This window comes from Ranitomeya imitator, chromosome 8, assembly GCF_032444005.1.
Source record: "Ranitomeya imitator isolate aRanImi1 chromosome 8, aRanImi1.pri, whole genome shotgun sequence".
NCBI classification, from domain to species: Eukaryota; Metazoa; Chordata; class Amphibia; order Anura; family Dendrobatidae; genus Ranitomeya; species Ranitomeya imitator.
The window spans coordinates 16,019,180-16,045,123 of NC_091289.1; the positions used below are offsets into that span (position 1 = coordinate 16,019,180).

At 46.1% G+C, this 25,944-nt stretch overlaps 2 protein-coding genes across 4 annotated transcripts in view; both read right to left on the reverse strand.

Annotated features, from left to right (window-relative positions):
• CRELD1 (cysteine rich with EGF like domains 1) overlaps positions 1–16,757 on the reverse strand; it is a 110,467-nt gene extending 93,710 nt beyond the window's left edge. For 2 of the 3 annotated variants that reach the window (XM_069736400.1, XM_069736401.1), the window contains exons 1-8: positions 16,615–16,753; positions 12,831–12,992; positions 12,386–12,468; positions 11,889–11,999; positions 5,536–5,627; positions 5,271–5,447; positions 4,793–4,888; positions 4,417–4,497 (exon numbers count right to left, since the gene is read on the reverse strand). In XM_069736400.1, the coding sequence (XP_069592501.1) occupies positions 4,417–4,497; positions 4,793–4,888; positions 5,271–5,447; positions 5,536–5,627; positions 11,889–11,999; positions 12,386–12,468; positions 12,831–12,962 (772 nt within the window). In that variant the 5' untranslated portion in view covers positions 12,963–12,992; positions 16,615–16,753. Of the gene's footprint in view, positions 1–4,416; positions 4,498–4,792; positions 4,889–5,270; positions 5,448–5,535; positions 5,628–11,888; positions 12,000–12,385; positions 12,469–12,830; positions 12,993–16,614 lie in introns of all 3 variants that reach the window. The other variant, XM_069736398.1, reaches the window with a different exon arrangement.
• A 4,691-nt stretch (positions 16,758–21,448) lies between these two features.
• Positions 21,449–25,944, reverse strand: part of IL17RC (interleukin 17 receptor C) — a 37,837-nt gene continuing 33,341 nt past the window's right edge. Inside the window, exons 17-19 of the mRNA XM_069736403.1 lie at positions 24,460–24,555; positions 24,256–24,291; positions 21,449–22,865 (exon numbers count right to left, since the gene is read on the reverse strand). Coding sequence (XP_069592504.1) covers positions 22,246–22,865; positions 24,256–24,291; positions 24,460–24,555 — 752 coding nt within the window. The 3' untranslated portion in view covers positions 21,449–22,245. The remainder of the gene's footprint in view (positions 22,866–24,255; positions 24,292–24,459; positions 24,556–25,944) is intronic.

The window sequence follows — 25,944 nt, forward strand, 5'->3', positions numbered from 1 at the left end:
GGATTTGATAAATCCGCAGTGCTAAACCGCTGCGGATTTATGGCAGATTTACCGCGGTTTTTCTGCGCATTTCACTGCGGTTTTACAACTGCGATTTTCTATTGGAGCAGTTGTAAAACCGCTGTGGAATCCGCAGAAAGAAGTGACATGCTGCGGAATGTAAACCGCTGCGTTTCCGTGCAGTTTTTCCGCAGCATGTGTACAGCGATTTTTGTTTCCCATAGGTTTACATTGAAATGTAAACTCATGGGAAACTGCTGCGGATCCGCAGCGTTTTCCGCAGCGTGTGCACATACCTTTAGAATTAGGCTATGTGCACACGGTGCGGATTTGGCTGCGGATCCGCAGCGGATTGGCCGCTGCGGATCCGCAGCAGTGTTCCATCAGGTTTACAGTACCATGTAAACCTATGGAAAACCAAATCCGCTGTGCCCATGGTGCGGAAAATACCGCACGAAAACGCTGCGTTGTATTTTCCGCAGCATGTCAATTCTTTGTGCGGATTCCGCAGCGTTTTACACCTATTCCTCAATAGGAATCCGCAGGTGAAATCCGCAGTAAATCCGCAGGTAAAACGCAGTGCCTTTTACCCGCGGATTTTTCAAAAATGGTGCGGAAAAATCTCACACGAATCCGCAACGTGGATACATAGCCTTAGGGTTAGGGTTGGGTTGGAATTAGGGTTGTGGTTAGGGTTAGGGGTGTGTTGGGGTTAGGGTTGTGGTTAGGGTTACGGCTACAGTTGGGATAAGGGTTAGGGGTGTGTTGGCGTTAGAATTGAGGGGTTTCCACTGTTTAGGCACATCAGGGGGTCTCCAAACGCAACATGGCGCCACCATTGATTCCAGCCAATCTTTTATTCAAAAAGTCAAATGGTGCTCCTTCCCTTCCGAGCCCCGACGTGTGCCCAAACAGTGGTTTACCCCCACATATGGGGTATCAGTGTACTCAGGACAAACTGGGCAACAATTACTGGGGTCCAATTTCTCCTGTTACCCTTGAGAAAATAAAAAATTCTGGGCTAAAAAATTATTTTTGAGGAAAGAAAACGTATTTATTATTTTCACTGCTCTGTGTTATAAACTTCTGTGAAGCACTTGGGGGTTCAAAGTGCTCACCTCACATCTAGATAAGTTCCTTTCGGGGTCTAGTTTCCAAAATGGGGTCACTTGTGGGGGGTTTCTACTGTTTAGGCACACCAGGGGCTCTGCAAACGCAACGTGACGCCCGCAGACCATTCCATCAAAGTCTGCATTTCAAAACGTCACTACTTGACTTCCGAGCCCCGACATGTGCCCAAACAGTGGTTTACCCCCACATATGGGGTATCAGCGTACTCAGGACAAACTGGGCAACAATTACTGGGGTCCAATTTCTCCTGTTACCCTTGAGAAAATAAAAAATTGCTTGCTAAAACATCATTTTTGAGGAAAGAAAAATGATTTTTTATTTTCACGGCTCTGCGTTGTAAACGTCTGTGAAGCACTTGGGGGTTCAAAGTGCTCACCACATATCTAGATAAGTTCCTTGGGGGGGTCTAGTTTCCAAAATGGGGTCACTTGTGGGGGGTTTCTACTGTTTAGGCACACCAGGGGATCTGCAAACGCAACGTGACGCCCGCAGACCATTCCATCAAAGTCTGCATTTCAAAAGTCACTACTTCCCTTCTGAGCCCCGACGTGTGCCCAAACAGTGGTTTACCCCCACATATGGGGTATCAGCGTACTCAGGAGAAACTGGACAACAACTTTTGGGGTCCAATTTCTCCTGTAACCCTTGGGAAAATAAAAAATTCTGGGCTAAAAAATTATTTTTGAGGAAAGAAAACGTATTTATTATTTTCACTGCTCTGTGTTATAAACTTCTGTGAAGCACTTGGGGGTTCAAAGTGCTCACCTCACATCTAGATAAGTTCCTTTCGGGGTCTAGTTTCCAAAATGGGGTCACTTGTGGGGGGTTTCTACTGTTTAGGCACACCAGGGGCTCTGCAAACGCAACGTGACGCCCGCAGACCATTCCATCAAAGTCTGCATTTCAAAAGTCACTACTTCCCTTCTGAGCCCCGACATGTGCCCAAACTGTGGTTTACCCCCACATATGGGGTATCAGCGTACTCAGGAGAAACTGTACAACAACTTTTGGGGTCAAATTTCTCCTGTTACCCTTGGGAAAATAATAAATTGCAGGCTAAAAAATCATTTTAGAGAAAATAAAATTTTTATTTTATTTTCATGGCTCTGCGTTATAAACTTCTGTGAAGCACTTGGAAGTTCAAAGTCCTCACCACACATCTAGATTAGTTCCTTTGGGGGTCTAGTTTCCAAAATGGGGTCATATGTGGGGGATCTCCAATGTTTAGGCACACAGGGGCTCTCCAAACGTGACATGGTGTCCGCTAATGATTGGAGCTAATTTTCCATTTAAAAAGCCAATTGGCGTGCCTTCCCTTCCGAGCCCTGCTGTGCGCCCAAACAGTGGTTTACCCCCACATATGGGGTATCAGCGTACTCAGGACAAACTGGACAACAACATTTGCGGTCCAATTTCTCCTATTACCCTTGGCAAAATAGGAAATTCCAGGCTAAAAATCATTTTTGAGGAAAGAAAAATTATTTTTTATTTTCATGGCTCTGCATTATAAACTTCTGTGAAGCACCTGGGGGTTTAAAGTGCTCAATATGCATCTAGATAAGTTCCTTGGGGGGTCTAGTTTCCAAAATGGGGTCACTTGTGGGGGAGCTCCAATGCATAGGCACACAGGGGCTCTCCAAACGCGACATGGTGTCCGCTAACAATTGGAGCTAATTTTCCATTCAAAAAGTCAAATGGCGCGCCTTCCCTTCCGAGCCCTGCCGTGTGCCCAAACAGTGGTTTACCCCCACATATGAGGTATCGGCGTACTCGGGAGAAATTGCCCAACAAATTTTAGGATTCATTTTATCCTATTGCCCATGTGAAAATGAAAAACTGAGGCGAAAATAATTTTTTTGTGAAAAAAAAAAAGTACTTTTTCATTTTTACAGATCAATTTGTGAAGCACCTGAGGGTTTAAAGTGCTCAATATGCATCTAGATAAGTTCCTTGGGGGGTCTAGTTTCCAAAATGGGGTCATTTGTGGGGGAGCTCCAATGTTTAGGCACACGGGGGCTCTCCAAACACGACATGGTGTCCGCTAACGATGGAGATAATTTTTCATTCAAAAAGTCAAATGGCGCTCCTTCCCTTCCGAACCTTACCATGTGCCCAAACAGTGGTTTACCCCCACATGTGAGGTATCGGTGTACTCATGAGAAATTGCCCAACAAATTTTAGGATCCATTTTATCCTGTTGCCCATGTGAAAATGAAAAAAATTGAGGCTAAAAGAATTTTTTTGTGAAAAAAAAGTACTTTTTCATTTTTACGGATCAATTTGTGAAGCCCCCGGGGGTTCAAAGTTCTCACTATGCATCTAGATAAGTTCCTTGGGGCGTCTAGTTTCCAAAATGGGGTCACGTGTGGGGGAGCTCCAATTTTTAGGCACACGGGGGCTCTCCAAACGTGACATGGTGTCCGCTAAAGAGTGGAGCCAATTTTTCATTCAAAAAGTCAAATGGCGCTCCTTCCCTTCCAAGCCCTGCCGTGCGCCCAAACAGTGGTTTACCCCCACATATGAGGTATCAGCGTACTCAGGACAAATTGGACAACAACTTTCGTGGTTCAGTTTCTCCTTGTACCATTGGGAAAATAAAAAAAATGTTGCTAAAAGATAATTTTTGTGACTAAAAAGTTAAATGTTCATTTTTTCCTTCCATGTTGCTTCTGCTGCTGTGAAGCACCTGAAGGGTTAAAAAACTTCTTGAATGTGGTTTTGAGCACCTTGAGGGGTGCATTTTTTAGAATGGTGTCACTTTTGGGTATTTTCAGCCATATAGACCCCTCAAACTGACTTCAAATGTGAGGTGGTCCCTAAAAAAAATGGTTTTGTAAATTTCGTTGTAAAAATGAGAAATCGCTGGTCAAATTTTAACTCTTATAACTTCCTGGCAAAAAAAAATTTTGTTTCCAAAATTGTGCTGGTGTAAAGTAGACATGTGGGAAATGTTATTTATTAACTATTTTGTGTCACATAACTCTCTGGTTTAACAGAATAAAAATTCAAAATGTGAAAATTGCGAAATTTTCAAAATTTTCGCCAAATTTCCGTTTTTATCACAAATAAACGCAGAATTTATTGACCTAAATTTACCACTAACATGAAGCCCAATATGTCACGAAAAAACAATCTCAGAACCGCTAGGATCCGTTGAAGCGTTCCTGAGTTATTACCTCATAAAGGGACACTGGTCAGAATTGCAAAAAACGGCCAGGTCATTAAGGTCAAAATAGGCTGGGTCATGAAGGGGTTAAGCAATGATTGGCATTAGTGATGGCTCACCTCGGCATTCGTAGGATCCCTCTGTGTTCAGGCAGTACTGGTTGGATTTGCAGCGATCGATGGTGCCACATTCATCAATGTCTGCAGAGGAAGAAGAGAAATCCGGAGTATGAAGTTTCTGATGATGGGCGTCTCAAGTGCCCACCTCGACCAGCAGGTGCGGACCTAACCAGGTATACAGAGGCGGCAGCCATAGTGTCCACAACCAATAATCAGACGGGCGTTCTTCACTGCTCCGACTGACGGCGGATCTCACACCCTGACCCTTACAGCTTCAGATACATTTGGGTCCAGCCCATGAAATACGCCCGTCTGACCGCGGTCTAATAGGAGGAACGGCGGACTCCATTGTAAAATGCCCCTAGTGATCACTCACCAATACATTTCATGTCGTGCAGCATCCAGCCCTTCTTGCACAGTGCGCACTGATCCTCCCCCGGTCCAAGGCACTTGCTGCAGGAACGGTGACACTCTGTGAAAAATAAATAAAATGCACAGAAGTCATCAGTAAAACAGGAAACAATACGTGCCAATCCCAAAGTAACACCTACCCCTGAGCGAGTCCTGCGTTCTTGCTGTTTCCAGCAAACCTGTGCTGCAAAAAAATATGATTCTGGGCTGCGTTGAGTTCCTCCGGAGCAGCAGTCTTACAAGGCTGCAGATTACCTGCTCTCAGCATTGTGGGAGTTGGAGTTTCATTACAGCTGGTGATTCCTGCACCACTAAATCTGTTCACAAGGTTTATGGGCATGCTGGGTGTTGTAGTTCCACAGACTAATCCATTAACATATCTATCTAAGTATCAAAAAATGAAACTTCTGTACGGGAGCATGCACTACCGTCCCCTTACATACCAGAACATACCAGGTGGCTCTCATTTTTGGCTTCCTCATAATAACCGACTGCACAGTCCGAACACAAGGGGCCACCGTAGCTGGGATGACAGTCGCAGGTCCCCGTGCCGGCTCGTGTTCCCGCTCCGTTGCACTTTCCTCTCCCGTTGCAGGGCTGGTCGGCGCTGCCCGGGCAGGCTGTAATACAGAGGGGCGAGAACATAGTACTGCAACACTAATTTTATGGGCTTAATCAAGACTAAATTAAACGGGGCTGATAACGCACGTGCGCAATCCGGACCCCAGGTGCCTTCCGGGCAGCAGAGCTTTAAAGTGTCCATACACAGCCAGTCAAAGAGGTTGATGGGGTCCTTGGGTCTAGGAAGCAAACAAAAACATTGGGATCAAGCAATATGTCTTGGCGTTTGGCTTTTTGGGGGGAATTTATGCATTTGCAAAAGAAAAAAAATATAAATGCAGATTCATCTCGATGCATACCAACTATTTGAGAGCCACTCAGTCCTCGGAGACTGATGGGGAAGAGTACAGCGCTCAGCTATCAATCCTAAAGCCTATGAATGGAGCGACCGCTCGCTCAGCGCAAGACAACTGCTCCCGTGACCATTGGGACCCCTGGCGATCAGATACTTACCACCCATCATCCTGGGAATGGGCGATACCCCATAAGTGGCGGCTGTCATTGCCACAAACTTTGCATAAATCAATAGTACAAGTGAATTAAAAAATAGAATTATTCTTACCGTTAATTCGGTTTCTAGTAACCCACCACGACAGCACACCTGGAGGATGTTACCCCTTTCCTAATAGGGACAGGAAATGACAAGAGGTTAAATAACCCCTCCCTCATCCTCCCCTCAGTGTTATTATAAAGGACCACAGGAGAATGAATGCTTCAAATTATATTTATTCTTTTCAGAACGTATATTAAGCAAAGGGAGGGATTACTCCTGCTGTCGTGGTGGGTTACTAGAAACCGAATTAACGGTAAGAATAATTCTATTTTCTCTAGTAACCCCCCACGACAGCACACCTGGAGCAGTACCCAAGAGTAATTTTTAGGGAGGGACTACAGCACTAAGGACTTTTTCTCCGAAGGCTAAGTCTTCTTTTGACATCAGGTCAAGCCTGTAATGTTTGGAGAACGTATGGACCGAGGACCACGTAGCCGCTCTGCATATTTGCTCGATGGAAGCACTGGCTTTCTCGGCCCAGGAGACAGCTGTTGCTCTAGTAGAATGGGCTGTAAGCTTTCCTGGTGGTGGAAGGCCTTGAATTTGATAAGCCTCCAGGATTGCTCTTTTGATCCAATTTGCAATTGTGGATCTGGAAGTCTTCTTCCCCTTATTCTGGCCGAGAAGATGAATAAACAGATTTTGATCTTTTCTAATCTTCTCTGATGCATGAAGATAATAGAGTACCATTCTTCGAACATCCAAAGTATGGAAATGTTCCTCTTCCTCATTCTTTGGTTCTTGATAGAATGATGGAAGAATTATCTCCTGCGATTTGTGGAAATCGGAGACGACCTTTGGGAGAAAGGATGGGTCTAATCGTAGGATAAGCCTGTCCTGAAGAATCTTCATGTAGGGCTCGTTGATTGACAGGGCTTGTAGTTCACCCACTCTTCTGGCTGTTGTTATAGCTACCAGGAAGGTGGTTTTCCAAGCGAGTTTATCCATGGTTATGGAAGATAAGGGTTCAAATGGTGGCAGTGTAAGTCCTTTCAGGACTATATTCAGGTCCCAGGATGGAACTATATTTATGGGTCTTGGAGATATGCGGGATGCCGCCGTCATGAATCTTCTTACCCATCTATGGTTGGCTAAAGACTGGTCAAAATAAGAGCTCAAGGCTGCCACTTGTACCTTGAGGGTGCTGGGTCTGAGACCCTTCTCCAGCCCATCTTGTAGAAAATCCAGGATCTTGGCTAGGTTTGGTTTATCTGGGTTAGGTTGCTCAGGAGCACACCACGTGATGAACGTCTTCCAGATCTTTTGGTAAATAGAATTAGTTACCGTTTTGCGACTTTTTTGTAATGTTTCAATTACTCTCTTTGATAGTCCTCTAGTTCTCAGAATTGAGAATTCAGAAGCCAGGCATTTAGGTGTAGCCTCTCGGGATCTGGATGCAGTATTGGCCCCTGGTAGAGAAGGTCTTTGACCGGTGGAAGTGCTATTGGCCCATCTATCTTTAGACTGATGAGGGCCCCAAACCAACCTCTTTTGGGCCAAAGTGGAGCCACTAGGATCACCTTGAGTTTTTCTGCCCTTATTTTCTGCAGGACTTTTGGTAGGATCGGCAATGGCGGGAACGCGTATGCTAGCGAGAATGTCCATGGCTGGACCAATGCGTCCACAGCTAACCCCGGATTCATCGGATCTAGCGAGAAGAACTGGTCTACCTTTGCGTTCTGACTGTTCGCGAACAAGTCCACTTCTGGCTGTCCCCATCTTTTGACTAGTATCTGAAAGACTTCTGGGTTTAGGCTCCATTCTCCTGGATGGACCTCTGTTCTGCTCAGGAAGTCGGCTTGTACGTTTATCTCCCCTTTTATGTGTAGGGCGGATATGGAGAGAACATGTTCTTCGGCCCACGAAAATATTCTTGCTGATATTCTTTTTAGATCTTCGTGTCTTGTACTTCCCTGGTGGCGAAGGTGGGCAACTGTTGTCATGTTGTCTGAGTATATTTTTAAGTGGGAATTTTGTACAAGAGTTACCGCCGCTTTGAGAACTTCTTCTACTGCTTTTAGCTCTTTGAAATTCGAGGATTGTTGTGCTATTTCGGCTGACCAGAATCCCTGGAATATGTGCTGGTCTACCGTAGCTCCCCAACCTTTTCCACTGGCATCTACTGTTATGGTCACTGCTGGGACCTGCAACCAGGGAACTCCTCTCATTAAGTTCTCTTTTTGTAGCCACCATGTTAATGAGGACTTTACATGCGGTGGTATCCGGATCTTTTTGTCTAGAGAACCTGGGGATCCGTCCCAGCTTGACAGAATATGAGTCTGAAGTATCCTGGTGTGGGCTTGAGCCCATGCCACCATCTGGATGCAAGATGTCATGGTACCTAGAACCGACATGGCCCATCTTAGAGATACTCTCTTCTTGTCCCGCAATGTTCTTATCCTTGATGTAAGCAGGGACCGTTTTTGTTCGGGCAAGAAAGAGGTTTGTCTGTGGGAGTCTAATAAGACCCCTAAAAAGATCTTCGTTGTGGATGGAACCATATCCGATTTTTTGGGGTTTATCACCCAACCCAGAGATGACAGGATCTGGACTGTTGTTTGAAGATGTTCCTGTAGAATTGGAACCGTGGGAGCCACTACCAAGAGGTCGTCGAGGTATGGGATTATGCATATCCGTCGACTTCTGATGTACGCCATCACCTCGGACATGACCTTTGTAAAGATCCTTGGAGCTGATGATAGTCCGAATGGGAGGACATTGAACTGGAAGTGGTCTATAACTTCTCCTCTGGTGACTGCAAACCTTAGAAATTTCCGATAGGTTGGATGGACTGGGACGTGATAATATGCGTCCTGTAAGTCGATGGTTGCCATGACGAAGTCTTGCCCTATTAAGGGTACTGTCGATCTGACGGACTCCATTCTGAATCTTCTGTAGGTTACATATTGATTCAGCGGTTTCAGATTGATTATCATCCGATGGGTTCCATTTGGTTTCCTTATCAGAAATAGGCTGGAATAATGGCCCTTGTTTCTTTCGTCTTTTGGGACTGTGGAGATCACATTGTTGATTAAGAGATCTTCTATCCCAGTTATCAGGGTGGACTGTAGCTTCTTTGTTGATAACGTTGTAGTTTTCATTCTTTTTTGGGGATATGATGTAAACTCTATTTTCATCCCCTCTTTGACCAATCTTAAGGTCCACTGATCCACACCGATCTCTTGCCAGACTGGGAGGAAGTTCGAAATCCGACCCCCCACTATGACGGCGTCATTGCTTTCTCTGGTTTTGGGGTTGTGAAAGAATAAGATTCCTGTCTTTCCCTCCTTTCGGATAGCTCCAGCGACCTGTTTTACCCTTTCCTCTGTATTGAGGAGTATGCTCCTGCTGAGTGCGGAAGGGTCTTTTCCTAGGGTTTCTAGGTTCTGGTAAGGTCTTTTTCTTGTCTGAAGCCTTCTCCAAAAGGTCATCCAAGGCTGGTCCAAACATATACTTTCCTTTAAAGGGAATAGAACACAGCCTCATCTTGGAAGTCATATCCCCAGACCAGGATCTTAGCCAGAGTGCACGCCTTACCGAGTTTGACAGTGCGGATGATCTCGCCGTCACTCTCACGGATTCTGCAGAAGCATCTGCTAAAAAGCCTGTTGCTTTCTGGAAGATAGGCAAGGAGGCCAGAATATCTTCTCTCGGAGTACCTGAGGACAAGTGCTCCTCTAGCTGCCCCAGCCAGCGATGCATCGATCTAGCCACGCAAGTGGATACTGAATTGATGTTCAGTAAAGATGCTGACGTTTCCCACGACTTCCTTAGTAGTCCGTCCATCTTACGTTCCAGAGGGTCTCTCAGTTGGGAGGCATCCTCGAATGGTAGCGTGGTCTTTTTGGCTACTCTGGCAATCTGGACGTCCACTTTTGGGACTTCTGACCAGCATGACGCTGTCTCGGCACCCACAGGAAATCTGTCTTTAATTTCTGCTGGAGTAGTCAGCTTCTTTTCTGGGGATTCCCACTCGTCCAGAACTAAATCTCGGATGTTTTGGTGAATAGGAAACACCTGACGCTTCCTAGAACGAAGTCCTCCAAACATCTCTTCTTGCACTGACTGTGCCGTCTTCTCTTCCTCAACCTCCATAGTTTTTCTTACAGCCGTAAGGAGTTCTTCTATATCAGATGAAGAGAAGTAGTATCTCTCTTGCTGGACGGTCTCAGAGTCCAGGGATAATTCACCCTCCTCTGGGGGTTCGTCCGACGTCTCTCCCTGAGAGTCCTCCTGCTCTTCCTCCTGTGGATTAAGTTTCCTTTTCTTAGCCTCAGGAGGGGCACTAGGAGATGGTGTAGGCTGGGAAAGAGTGGCCAGAGATGTTTTAATCTCCTGCTGGATTAAGGTTTTAATCTCCTCTATCAGGGATGGCCGTTCCTCGCTGATAATTTTGTCTGTGCATTCTTTGCACAATGATTTCTTGTATGAAGAGGACAGCTTCTTCATACAAACTGCGCATTTGCGGGTAGTTTTTGTTTTGCTTCCTGATGTGGGTTCCTTGTCCCCCTAAAAAGAAAGGGGAGAAGGAATCATAAGACTACAACCCACATCAGGGAATGGACACCCGGGGCCAGACTACTCACTGGGGCCGGGATGGTGCTGTGTTCTGCAGGTGCAGAGCGCGAGGAAGCAGACATCTCCATAGTCTTCACCACACAGTGGTCCTACCTGCGATGTCTTCCTGTCCAGGGCCTGAATATATAGGCGACCGGACGCAGCACCTGTCCTCCTGCATGAGGACCTCCTCCTCCGGTGTCCGGAAGTACGTGGGGGGAGAACGCCGACGTCTTCCATGCTATCTCCTAGCGTTCCTGGCTGGAACGCACGAGGAACTTCCTGATTCAGAGAAGCCGGCCGGCGTCTGACGTCACATCCGGCCGCCGGCTTCAGACCGGAAGTACCCACACACGCGCGCGCGGTGCGGAGGAGGAGAAGGGCTGGAGAGCTCCGAGAGGCCTCCAGCCGAAGAACGCCCCAGACCTTACCCGCAGACGCGGAATGGTGGCGAAGGAGTCCCGAGTCGGAGGAGACGGGAGCAGCGACAGGGAATGGACGTAAGTCTGATCCCAGCTGCCCGGCCAGATTATCTGTATTCCCCCCGGTGACCGCTGCCGGCACAGTGCACCTGGGATGACCTCTTCATCCCTAGTAGGGACAGGAAAGAACACTGAGGGGAGGATGAGGGAGGGGTTATTTAACCTCTTGTCATTTCCTGTCCCTATTAGGAAAGGGGTAACATCCTCCAGGTGTGCTGTCGTGGGGGGTTACTAGAGAAAAAAAAAAAACTTTGTTACATATTATCCAAGAAATCTGCTTATTTCTCCACTTATGAGACACTTCTTTCCCTTCCCTCTGCCTCCCAGGACTCATCATTCACTCTGAAAAAAATGACTCTTGGTCAAAGCAAAAAGAACAAGTCTATAAGATTTGTGGAAGGAAGGGACAGAAAGAGGCACAGACATAGGACCTGTTCTGACACTTTCTAGTAAGTGTTTATTTCACATCAAAGCTGGATTCACAGCTACACTGCTCAGCACTACAGTATAATGTTCTCCATGCTGCTGCGACTTCTGAACATGCAATAGTACGAGTCAGTGGGAGCAGGAATCCTGTGTTTTCTGTGTATGTGAAACATCATAGCATCAATTCTACCCCCACTAGCTCAGAGACAACTGAATATATACTTGCGGTCACATAACCGGCCGCTGCTGACACCTGAGAATCCTGACAGTGCGCAAGCGATGTGACGATTCACAGGTCTGCAATCACATATACTGACTGCAGACCTGAACCCTCAAGCCTGGACAGCCCCTTTAATAATAACTACAAATCCTGGAGTTGCACTTTAACTCTTCACGCTTTGGCATTTATTAGTCGCCCTGACCTCTTAAACCACCAGGTCTCCAGATGTTCCTCATTCTGCTCCAACATCTTATTACATTCATAGTCCGAGTTGTCACAGGCATTTTCTATGACCTCCAGAAGACGCGTCTCACTGCGGAAACAGACAAGTATCACAAAATGTCCTTCCCCTAAAATATTGCATAGCCTCTCGCCTTAAGGAGGCTTTCTGGATTTAAAAGAAAAAAAAAATTACCTAGTGCATTTAATTAAGAGGTAACCTAAAAACATCCCTTTAATTCCTCATCTCCATGCCGCCATGACACTTTTACCATTCAGCAGTGATTGGCAGCAGCGGTGTTCACGTGCTTGTGTCTATATGAGACTAAAGGGGCGAGGAGAGGTTACTTCTTTATTTTACACCATTTCCTCTTTGGAAGCAATTTTCTTAAAATACCAGAAACTTTTTTGTTTTGTTTTTTTAATGGAGGAGTCCAGAGATGCATCATTAATTGGCGGCAATGAGGACAACCCCGATACCTTTTCTCATACTTTGCCAGCTTCTCCTCTTCCCACGCCGTGTTGCCTCCACCAAAATTTTGCCCGGCCGTTTTCTCTATGCCCTAAAACAGAATGAGACATTAGTCTTAAAAAGGGGATATTAAACCAAAGTCTACGGCCGGTGGTGCCAGGAAAGAACACTACATGGTGCCTCCGCTGATCCTTGAAATGGCTGATAACAGGGGACAATAGCTTCAGTGCATGAAGGTAACATACTCTCTAGGTTCGGCAGCTCTTTAGATTAGTATGGGAGCGTTCCGACCGTACATGACAAGGTATCTGAGGAGCCGAGAGATCATAAAGAGGTGGTCGGAGACTTTGTGGCGGCACAATTTGATTGCCCCGTTTGGCACTGTGGATGCCGCCGTGCCCCCTAGCTTTATAGGGGGGGGCTATCTGATACTCCTCGATCTCGTGGTCTCACCTTGATGAAATTGTTGACCAGGCTGCGGCACGTCAGGCACGGTTCCTGCTTGGCAGCACCAAGTCTGGAGAAGAGAAGAAAAAGGAGCAGAGTGCCCAGCAAGGAATCTATAAGTGGGTACCGAGCGTCCATGATGGGAACCCTGGAAAATCAGAGCCGACCCTGGAGAAAGAAGAAAAAAACATAAGTTATCACACCCGTGTTATATACAGGCACCCGGAGCCTAAGGGGAAGCTGTGCCGCCATTACTGCATCCATAGGGGCCGTCACCCAGCTCTCCCAGTACACCCCACTTCTATACTGGGAGCTCAGAACACAAGTCAAGCTGCATGACCACCCACGTACCCATAATAATGGCCATTTGGGTTGTCACCCGGCTCTCCCACCACCCAGGGACTGAAATGTGCTGCAGCCCCATAATCACAGGAGACAGATCCAAGATATCTACAGACGTCACCTTATTTTTAACCCTGCGCGTTACACCTCCCACTGAGCAGGTGATTATAGGGTGACGGCGGTCTGAGGTGTCTGGGGACAGTGAAAAAGGCTGCAATAAATAAGCACCAATTCTCTGCAGAAGATGAACAGATGTGTCCAATACTAGAACATGGCAGCTGACATAAGAAGCTTACAGGGCCGCTCCGTGCAAAGTGCCCAATGCAATAACATCTGCAAAGATTTCTATTACTCCAAGGCCTCGAAAATAAAAAAAAAGTCGCCTTGCAAATCGTCCCATCTAGTAATATTATACCGTAATGTGTGCACAGCTCATGGGTGTAATATTAGGGGAGGATCTGGGAGAACCTGGAACTCGTGTCTCATTAATCACTGACAGAAAGGAATAAAGGCTCAATGGACAGATCAAGGATAAAGTAAAGGAGCACGATATAAGGCGCATGTGGGGTTAAAGAGCGTGCAAGAGGGAGAGAACACAGACAAAATATAGGGGGAAAAAAAGCAAAGGGAGATTCAGGGGAAGAGGGCATAAAAGAGACAGAGGAAGAGCGAGGCTTGAAAGTACGTGCATAAGTGAGAACATGTAATGTGAGTAGTGTGGATGAAGAAAGTGCAAAAATGAGGGTGCAACAGAGCGAGGGGCGCGTGCAACATAAACCAGGAGTGAGAAGGCGCTCAATAGAGAGCGAGGGGCGTGCTCAGAGACCAGGAGTGAGGAGGCGCTCAACAGAGCGAGAGGCGCGTGCAGCATAAACCAGGAGTGAGGAAGCGCTCAACAGAGCGAGGGGCGTGCTCAGAGACCAGGAGTGAGGAGGCGCTCAACAGAGCGAGGGGCACGTGCAGCATAAACCAGGAGTGAGGAGGCGCTCAACAGAGCGAGGGGCGTGCTCAGAGACCAGGAGTGAGGAGGCGCTCAACAGAGCGAGGGGCACGTGCAGCATAAACCAGGAGTGAGGAGGCGCTCAACAGAGCGAGAGGCACGTGCAGCATAAACCAGGAGTGAGGAGGCGCTCAACAGAGCGAGGGGTGTGACCTCAACAGAGACCAGGAGTGAGGAGGTGTTCAACAGAGAGCGAGGGGTGTGACCTCAACAGAGACCAGGAGTGAGGAGGCGCACAATAAAAAGCAAAGGCACAAGGCAGAGGGACATGCAATAAAGGACAAGAGTGCAATAGGGCGAGACAAAGCAAATCAGGACAAGGTAAAGTGCACCACACCACAGAGAGTGAGCCTAAAAGAAGGAGAGCGCGTGTGAGGGAAAAAAAATATGAGCTGTGTCTTGTGCTTGTTGGGTCGAGTCTTTAGATTTCCTGCAACAAGGCATTTGCTGTCCAGGATTTTTAATAATTAATAATCGATAAATAATTAATATCGCCCCCATCATCCACCAGTGACTAAATATTTCATTGTGTCATCTGAGCGTTCTGATGTGACATTTACATTATGTGATGAGCAGATGTCTGGGGTAAGGACCGGGGGTTGGGGGCCGCTAGTGTGGTCTCAAGGACTGGCCCCCTCCCAACTCCATGCCATCCATAAGATGAATGCACTATCATATGGGGTCCGTCCATGGTCCAGCAGAGCTGGTGGCATCTTGTCTAGGGGGGTCCCCATCAATGTGCTTCCCCTTTCCATATTATGTTCATGTACTTTTAGCACAGCGCATGGGTGGGGGCCATCTTACAATTCAGCCTTCTGAGGGGAGACTGTGCCCTAGATGCAATGGCATCGCTCCCGCCATGTACACGTGTAATGTGCAGAATCAGCCGTCTGCCCAGACATAGCGCCAGCAGCAGGTGAAGTGATCCCTACTGGGTGATTTATTGCCAGTCTTTGGGCACCAACCAATGTCATCCAGCTGAGAAGTACAACCTGCATATTGCACCAGAGGCCATCATGCCACAATATCACTCAGAGCCCGACACGCCATCCCTCCAGCTGGCACCACATGCTCTGTATTAAAATCCTGTACTATGTGAACCTAATGCATGCCCCTGGTTACATACATCCTGTGCCCACGTGCAAACCCTGGACACGCAGCTCTTACATGGCATCTCATCAAAAAGCAGGATATTCCTGGCTGGCACAGGGGTACAGAAGAAAAACAGGGTATGACTGTAGCCCAAGTCACGTATGCTGACTACATAGACTCTTATGCTCATGTCTGAGCCTGGCACATGCCACTCTATATACACATTTCTGTATTAATCCCAGTAATATCTTGCACCATGCACAGTGCCCATGACATGGTGCAGAATGGAATATACCAGGTTGGGGCATGCAAAAACATATGGTACGGCGTATAGATGCATAAAAGGCCATACCATCATGGGGCAGAATACACCAGGCTTGGGCATACAGGATGCATGAAACACACGAGTATGCTATATGTCCCCCATGCCCCATCCCTCCCTGGTATACTTAGCCCCATGTGTCATGCATGTCCAGCGCTGTATGCCCAATATGCCAACTTCCACAATATGCCGATCTTGGTTGGCATTTCTGCATTAATCCCAGCACTATCTTGTCCAGTGCCCATGTCCTATGGTGCAGAAGATACATGCACCATAAGTCAATGCCATCGAGCAGCTGAATATACCGAAATGGGGGGCGGGGGTGGTATGTAATAGAGAGCGTCCATGAAGCGCACGCCATGTATACCCATATCTGAAACTGGCATATGCTGCTTTAAGTTGGTATTTCTGCATTATCCGGGCAATACCCTGCACCATGCCAGGTAACACGGTGCAGAAGACACATGTATGTGCAAGGAGCTAAGGATACCAAGCTGGGATATGGGCATACGGGCCATGCCGCCTGGTGTATTCTGCCGCAGGGTGGCACGGCCTTCATGCACGTCCTGCACCATATGTTCCTGTAACCCAGTGATCGATACCCAGATGGCACTGCTCATACATTCTGCACCAGATGGCATGGGCCCAGGCCAAGAGACTGTAGATGGGCCGGGGCATGCAGCGCTGGGCATGCAGGTAGCACGTGGTGCAGATAATATACGGATAGTGCCACCCTGGGGCAGAGTATACCGGCTGCACGGTCCAGGCTGGTATATTCTGCCCCAGGGTGGCATGATCATACAATATGCTCTGCAGCATGTGCTCAATGCCCTCTGTGCCCGGGTCTCAGCCTGGTATCTGCAATAATGAAAGGCCATGACCATTACCAGGCTGGCACCTGGGCACAGGAGGCTTGTAGCACTGGGCATGCACGTCCTATGCCCCGGCTCCTGGCATGCCCCAGCCTGGCCCCTCTATGTCATTATGGCCGCCACCCCCAGCGCTGCGGTGCCTCCTCCCTGCCCCGTACCCACCTCCAGCACCCGCGCCCCTCAGGGTGTGCCCCTCACACTGGCGGCGCCGCCGACGCTTTCCTCTTCCCCGCAGCTCCCGGCATGCACCGCTCCTCCCGCACCGCACTCCTCAGCTGCGGCAGCCGCCGGACACGTCTCTCTTCCACTGGAGCGGCCTCTCGGCCAATCAGAGCGAGCCATGTGCGCTGACGTCACTGATCGAACCTGAACCCGGCGGCTGTCAGCGAGGGTTAACCCTGTGCGTCCTGCAGCGGAGGAGGGAGGAGGAGGACACTGATCCGGGAGGATATTAATAACCTGCCGGGTGCAGCAGCTGGGAAGCGGCGTTCTAGAGAGTTCTAGATGGACGTGTCCTGCAGGGATTGAAGCACCGGGGGATGCATCACCCTACATGATAATGAGCTGTATGATGACACGTGATCCAGGGCCGGCCACTATGGGGGCAGTCATCTCTGTGCCCCAGATAACAGACCTACAGATCTATGACACAGGAGGGTCCATGTAATACCGCATGTCTCCTCTGGGGGTGCTGCAGGGAGATTGAACACTTGCTTCCTCTGCCAATTCTGCAGCAATGGTCAAATTCATTTTTTGAGGTGACATAGACAACATTTATGTGCACACAATTCAGGAATGTCTGCAGAATTTTCCTGAACAAAACCGGACTTTTTCTGCAGGAAATCCACATGCGTTTTTTTATTGCATTTTTTCTCTGGATTTTTTTTCCCCCCGGAGTTTCCCAATGCAATAATATAGCGAAAAATCCGCAAAATTAATGAACATGCTGTGTTTTTTTTACCGCGATGCATTTTGTTTTCGCAGAACAAAATGCAGCATGCGCACAAAAATTGCGGAATGCATTGAAACGCTGGGATGCTCAATGTAAGCTTTTGTTTTAGTGTTTTATCCGCAGAAAATGGCCGAAAAAAGCAAAAAAAAAAAAAACGCAAACAATCCTGAACGTGTGCACATAGCCTGCTGGAATTGGGGGAAAAAATCCATTCTGGACGCAGATTTTCTCCAATGCTGCACGGCCCGGGGCAAAATCTGAACGAACCATCAACATGTAGCGGATTAAAAGCTGCAGGTGCTCCGATGTGTGCGCTGATATTTCTCCGCAGCCGCCAAATCGGATGTGAGAAAGCTACCAATAGCTGCTGTGATGCACGCCTGGTTTTCTGTGCACAATGAAAGGGTTTTTTCCCAGGATTTGCATGAACCATTGAGACCCTCGCTGATTCTGAGTAAGAGGGGGCTGCAGAGCCGGTTAGGGCTGCCTCCCCCTTCTAAGTCTATCTTGCACAGCCCCAGGTACGCTCAGGATTGCATCCCCTTTTACAGGATCCGTGGGCTGCCAAGAGGCCGGACCCTCACCCATCATATTGTTGGCATACCCTAAAAAAATTGGCGCAGTTTGATGCTTGTAGGCACCAATGGAAAATCTCCATCGAGGCCCCTAATTAACATAGGTCTTTATTATCAATAATAATTATAATAATAATAGTCCTATGGGGAAAATGAACCGTTGGGGTCCCCGTAGTCTCCAGGGCCAAGATGCGATTGCAAACCCTGCACCTGTTATAATTTAGCCTGTACCTAGAAATAGGCAATGTTCCCTGTCACAAAGGGTGAAACCAGGCAGCAATTGAACCAAACCAACCCGTGCCCAGAGGCAGAGGTGAAGCGGCATCAAGGTTTTGCTGGTAAACCAAGTGACCTTTCACCTTTGCATGCAGACATTGCTTTATCTGCACCATCATCCAGCCTCACCCTATAGCACCACTTTAATTGCTATGCCCTTATTGGCCACTAGAGGCCGCCAGTAAGAAGGAGATGAGATGAACCACAGTCATGGCTGTAGCTTCAGTTATTGGCAAAGATCAAAGCAACTTTTTTACTAATGAAGGTTATGTTCACACGTTGCTTTTTTTGCTGCATTTTTTAAATTCAAATTAAAAGCTGCTTTCTCCAGTACCAGTAAAAGCTATGAGAATTCAGCAGTCTGTGCCTGATGAAGAGGCCGGAGTAGTCTCCAAAGCTTGCAATCTGTTACCATCTTCTCAGCCATTAAAAGGTATCAACCACTGAGGACTCTCAATTCCAAATATTTTTTTAGCTCACACTTGTTTTTTTTTTTTATTCCTGACTGTACTGGAAAACTGCTGCGTTTTTTAAATCTGCAGTGTCAGAGGCCGAATCAGAAAAGTGAAGTGATCATAACAGAGTTTGATCCGAGTGTCATTAACACAATTGGCCAGTTCGACCCCCGAATTAATGGGGGCCAGACACTCGATGCCCCCACTGCTCAGCTGAAAAGTCCCAAAATAAAAATATCCCTTACACTTTCATTATCATGCTTGGGCAGCATGCTTCACCCCTAATGATCCGAGAACAGGCTTTTTACAGGTTTTTGCCCCCGTACCGGGGCTTGGAAGGGGCTGGATGGAATTAGTCCAGGCTCCTGTCTAGTATTGCAGCTAGAAGTGAATGAGGCTGAGCTGCAATACCACACACCACCTGTGGTCGAAGGTGGCGCTGCATTTGGAAGAAAACAGCCATAGACAAACTAAGTCAATAGCTCCCCTACTTTATATTTTGCACCCAGTCGCTGGGGGCCGTGTGAATGGAGATGGTCCCGCATGTGATGAACCACTGAAGCCCCCTTGTATCCTAAAAAATGAGGTTATACATTTCTAGATGGGGGATGAGTGCAGAACATAAGGAAACAATCATAAAAGTCTGTGGTTGGGGAAACCCCTTTACTTCCTAGAAGTGACCTTGCACTTTCTTTTCTGCCATCAAGTGTTTTTCAAAACCCCGATGTGCGAAAACATGGCTCAAATCACTGATCACATGACCCGCAAAATTATTTTACAATAAAAATGAATCAGAAGAGTCTTTCAAGTATTTGAAGCGATTATTCCAGTGATTTTTGAAGCGGAACTGCACCAAGAAAAAAACTCTGTGTGCACATAACCTTGGGGGGAAATAAAAGTGATGTTCCCCCTGTGATGAAGCGCGGCGAAACGAGAGTCAATGTTTCACTACCACAGTCCCTGTATGGGTATTCTGACTGCTATTTTGTATTTCTGGTAGCTTTGCTACCATAACCCTTCAGTGTTAGGTGCTCTCAGTATCTGATCCTGGAGGCTCGTTACTTACCATATTGAAGCATTAGACCGGTTAATTGTAAGTTTCACCCCACTGCTTTTCATAGTCCCTGATGTATGCCCATGACATATGACCTAAGTGATCAGGAGTATTTTTTTTTATACTATGTCATTTATTCTTCTGTACATTATCCTGTTTGTGGTTTCCTTTATGTAATTTTCCCAATTTTAGGTAATGATTTTATTATTATTAATAAAGATAAAATCAATTGGTGTATATCTATATACCGTGAATATATATCTATATATATATTGGTATGGTATAATAGTCCTGAGCCGGACACATCAGTGACCGTTGTGGCGTTTTCTTACTTTACCAGAAGGTACTACCAAATCTGTCCACATCTGATATTCATTGCTTATATGCGAAGCCCCTGATGAAGCTTTGAATTGAGTCGAGTTCTAAAAACTTTAAAAAGTTAATATATTTGATTTTTTTTAATTTCCTCTGCCCGGGTGGAAAGTGTAAATCTTATTTCTGAAGTCTGATTTGTGGCGTCACGTTAGCGCCCGGTCACATCTCCATCCCTGTTATCAGTAACTTATAACTGGGCTCAAAGTTTACAAGAAAAGGCTGAACCTTTGCCTTGCGGGATCATTACATGGTGATAAACCGAGGAGTAAAAAAAGGAGTGGAGCCTTCATTACGGCGCTGGGGGTTTGTCCTCGGGACAGTAAGGCCGTTTACCCTCCCAATTCTGGGGCCCCTCTTTCAAAGGGACCATAGTAACGCCATACGTTAACGGAATACAATTGCATAAGTAGCAATTCCTCAATGTCAACCTCTAGACTTTTCCCCAATTATATGGAAATGTCAGACCCCAATTATAATGAGGTCCAAATCCGCCAAAATAGAGGACGGCTCCTAGTCCCGTACAGGAGCTTTTCCTTCCGTATGAATGCCCTTTTGGAAATGTGGTGCAGGGGTGAAACCCTGCGTCAGTCGGTGACGCCGCATCTTATCTGGGGACAATCGGGGCCGGGTTTATTTATTTACATTGGCGCCAATGGTTTCCATTTAATATTGACATTGTAGACATGAAGGATACGTCACCTGTGGGTTTGGCGCCATTCCACTTGCTCACATGGACGCTACACAAGGCGACTCTTGTACGCTGCACTCAGTAAATACGTGTTTTCAGCTATGGACGCCACTGCCATGACCCTCATCGCATCAACAAGCCAGGCAGTGTCCTTCCCCCACGGACCAGACTGACTCTTCTCTGCCATGTAATACTCCATTTTCCCTGTAGAGGCCGCTGTAGCTTCCCACGATTATCGCTGATGCCCTGAGGTTTGGGAGGGTCCTACTTTTCATTGAAGAGACCCAGCTCATGGACCAACATATCATAGATACAGGGGCCCAAGTGTTCAGTGGGCCAATACGACCTCCAAAGCCGGTGGGAATTGGACTGTGACAAAGAAGGGGATTGGCTTTGCTACTAGAAGTGAGCCAGCCCCCTTCACACAATCCAAAATAGGACCTGCACCCAAAACTTTTAATTTGAAGTTTAATAAGTTGCATTACTGTTTTATTTTTTTTTTGTACGGTACATTCCCTTTAATTTAGAACAATATTGTTCTACTAGATAGGGTCATTGCTATTATGTGGCGCCCGGAGTCTTTAATTCCACAGTAATACATGTAATTAAATTACTCGATAATAAAATAAATACATTTTTTATTTCCTTCATGTCTTTCAAGATTTCACAATTTTTAGCAGATGAGATTCTTGATGTCACAAATTAAGAAATAATTAAAAAAAAATGCACATATACAGACAGTGGTGAAAATTCAAATCTCGTTTCATAGAAACTAATTGATAAAACAGCACCAGAATTGAGAAATTCTCTGAATGTCAGAGAATGAAAAAAAAAAAAAAACCTTCAGCTTTTTCTACCAACTCAATAAAACTGGAAGCAACAAATCCAGTCTTCATATTATATAAAAGTATAGTAGTCACATCTCTTACTTCTTATACACAGCTCCAAATCTTCTGCTTAGACAATGACTAGAGTGATAAAATTCTGATGACCAGCAGCCACCACTAGGGGGAGCTTACTGTATACTACTGACTTCTCTATGCTCCCCCTAGTGGTCAAAAAGTTGAAGTTTATAGCTGAGGTTTTATAGAAGCCTCCACTATAATCCCAGTGTTCAGGATTTCTTTTTTTTTGGTGAGGAAACTAGATTACAACCTCAATGTACTCTTTGTACCATCCGATGATTCAGACCTTGCATACGTTGGAGTTTTAGTGGCGCCACCCTCATACCCATTTTTATTTTGTCATTCTTCACCCTTCAAAAGGAGCTACAATATGTCCATTTCAGGAATCTTCTCGATTCCTTTTCCAATTTTTGTAAACTCTGATGTCCACCTGGTTCCATTTCCTGCTTTTCGTTCAGCTTCTAAATTGTGCCCGCATCCTGCACCATATGTGTAAGGAACTTTACTTGTCACTTACAGTAAGGGCTGTAATTCCACAGCAACATTTCCTACAGAATTCGCAGATTCCGTCGTGACCCTGACGGAGAGTTTCTCCCGGATTTTGTTCGACTCTCTCTTCAGCTGTCTTTGGCCAAGTTTCTTGGCGTTGACCCCTGCAATTTCCTTCAAAAACTTTTCAAGACACAAAGGTAACTCATAAGTAAGGACCGAATTGAATGGTTCGGGGACAGAGTTCTGACGGGAAGGGCTGAAATTGGCAACAATATATCTCTCCAAGTCCCTCTTTTTACAAAAATCAGGCTCCACACAGTTTAGCACAGCTCCAAACGACTGGTATGGATCCAGGTGATTGCGTTGCGTCGGATCTTGGGCCTTCCAGGCAATGTACTTCTCTTTGGCACCTTCGGAGAAGAGGAGAACAATCAAGCCGTTCTTCTTAAAAACAGCGTCTTTCTCTTTTTGGTACCAAACCAGGGGGCCAATTTCACTCATTTTTATACGATGCCACTGGTCCAAGATCACGTCCAATTGGAGACCCTTCAAAGAAGAGGCAAATACCCGCACGAGGTTTTCATATTCTTTGTTGTCAGGAGAAAAAAGAATCAAGACTCTACGGTTACTGAAGATTTCACCTGAGAAGACAACAAAAAAATTTGGTTTTATTTATACAGATGGGACTTTGATGTAGCTTAGGGAGCGTTTTGGTTTTTAAAGGGGCGAGGAAGATGATGTTAATTATCCTTGAAGGAAATCATTGAGATATTACCCCCAAAAATCCTCCTGGACCTTGTCTACTAGTAAGCCCCTAACGTTCTCTCACCCATTGGGCCAAAAGGATCCTCTCGTCAAAGGCATTTCTTGCCACCACTGTCCCACCAGGGCTTAAAAAATGGATGGTTTTGCCCTGAAGGAAAAGCCAATAAGTCGTAAATGGCTTAATCGTGTAGACCTACATTTTGAATGTGGCCAGAACTAGAGGGGGGAAAAAAGTGACAACCAGTGTGAAATCTATTTTGTGGAACTCAGAGCTTTCCTTCCTACACGTGAGGTGGCAGTTCTTCTATCATGGACTGAAGCCCAACCCAAGCTGGAACTCAAGAAACAAAGCCATGGCTCCATAAGATTGTTCTTTAAAGGGATTGTCCAAGCAAAGACATTTTTTACACCTATATACAGGATCGGTGGTAGCTTATAGATCGGCCGGGGTCCGACTGCAGTGACCTGCGCCATCGGCAGAATGAGGTGGCAGTTTCCTTAGCTTGACCACCACTCCATTCATTCCGTATGGAGCTGCCGAAAAAAGTTGGGCGCTGTCCAGTAGAGAATGAATGGTGCGGCCTTCAGTTTCTATCGGCAGCCACATACAGAATGGAATGAGCGGCGTTCGGCTTTTACCGTCATTCCCAGAGAGAATGAATGGATCGGCATTCCGTTTTTACCGGCAAGCACAGAGAATGAATGGTCCGGCTTTTACCGTCAGTCCCATAGAGAATGAATGGATCCGTCGTTTACCGTCAGTCCCATAGAGAATGAATGGATCGGCATTCCGCTTTTACCGGCAACCACAGAGAATGAATGGTCCGGCTTTTACCGTCAGTCCCATAGAGAATGAATGCATCCGGCGTTTACCGTCAGTCCCATAGAGAATGAATGGATCGGCATTCCGCTTTTATGGGCAACCACAGAGAATGAATGGTCCAGCTTTTACCGTCAGTCCCATAGAGAATGAATGGGGTGGCGTTCGGCTTTACAACGGGCATAATAGTGCCCTGTTCTGCCGATTTGGGCAGTTCCCGGCTGTCGGACCCCCACCGATATATGAGTAATCAGCTTTCCTTTGATAACACCTCGACTTCCGAGGCTTCGAGGCATCTACAATAACAAGATGAGACCTGCATGATCTGCATACCAGGAAGCTAATTACCGATGTCAAGAAATCTTAATTATTATTCTGATATTCCTGACCCACATCAGTCAATTTGTAAGGAGTATGCAAATCACAGCTAAATTATTACTACTTACTGAGAGATTTTTCTGTGGTCATCGACTTTATCCACTCTGCAAAAACAAGTAAGAAAGTAATTAAATAAAATATATGTATTCCATTTGCTTCGGCGATCAAGTGATTTCTCCTGGGATGTTGTAGCCACTAACTCATTTTCCCTACAGCGTCCTCTAGAGGAGAAGTGTAGTATTACATGGGGAAGGCACAATATCAAAACTTACTTTTGAGATTTTCATTTTTTAGGAGCAAAATCAGCACAAAGCAGGCGATGGCCAAGAGACACAACGCCCGAGACCAGTTCCATCTGGATCTTTCATCTGAAGAAATAAAAATTATTAAATAGGTATAAAGCGGTCAAACAACTTTCTAATCTTTTGTAACATGATGATAAAGTAATTCTCCGTTATAGCCAACAGTGTAGAAAACCATGATTGCATTATTAAAAAAAAACAAAAAAAACACAGCACCTCACATGGTTGGGAGTGGTATTGCAGCTCAGCGCCATTAACATTAATGTTGATGACCGCAAAACAAACAAAAAAAACTTTAAATATGATATATAATAGACTGGAAAGATAATTTGGTAAATGATACTTTTTTATTGCTTTTTTTTATATACATTTATTTTCTTCTATTGATTTGCGTGCTGTAAACTCATTAAAACCGATCGTAGGCGGCATCTTTCCATGACATTATATGTGAGGAACAATAAGACGGGAAAAGTGAAAGAGAAAGATGATCCGTTTCCAAGAAAAGAAATGATTTACTAGCAGGAAATGGAGGCCGGAGGCGAGAAGGTTTTCCCTGTTTATTGACTTTTCTTGCCTCGCTGATAGTGAATAATCATCGGAGTCAGATCTGCAGCCGGGTTCACATTGGACGTTTATAGGGACATATCTGCACCGGATGGGCGACCCCACCACGGCGGCCCCTTCCCTCCGGGGTCTCCTTACTAGATGCAGGGTCCGCCTCCCTGCTATGTGCCCACCGCTTGTAGCCGTGAGAGAAGATTCATCCATAATGTGGTACCATGTAGCTTTTCACGAGGTGCGACTATAGTGCACATTGCCCCAAATTTATTTAAAAAATGGTGAAACAAATTTTATAATTTCTAATTTATTTTTTTTTTACTTTTTGAGAATGAAAACAGTTCAAAAAGTGATTAGAAATAATAAAAATATAAGTTAATGAATAATAAAAAAAATGCATAATAATATAACAAAATAGACAAAAAATGGCTCTGTCACCAGATTTCACATTACAAGCTGCACATCTTATGAAATAAGCCTGATGTGGCTGGTGTACTTACTTTGCAAACCCATGACAGCATGACTTCTGAAAGTTTAAACTCAATCTCCACCCACCTAACCTGATTGGCAGCTCCTCAGTGTCCCTCCTTGCTGCTGCTGAATCTCCACCCACCTAACCTGATTGGCAGCTCCTCAGTGTCCCTCCTTGCTGCTGCTGAATCTCCACCCACCTGACTTGATTGGCAGCTTCTCAGTGTCCCTTCTTGCTGCTGCTGAATCTCCGCCCACCTGACCTGATTGGCAGCTTCTCAGTGTCCCTCCTTGCTGCTGCTGAATCTCCACCCACCTGACCTGATTGGCAGCTTCTCAGTGTCCCTCCTTGCTGCTGCTGAATCTCCATCCACCTGACCTGATTGGCAGCTCCTCAGTGTCCCTCCTTGCTGCTGCTGAATCTCC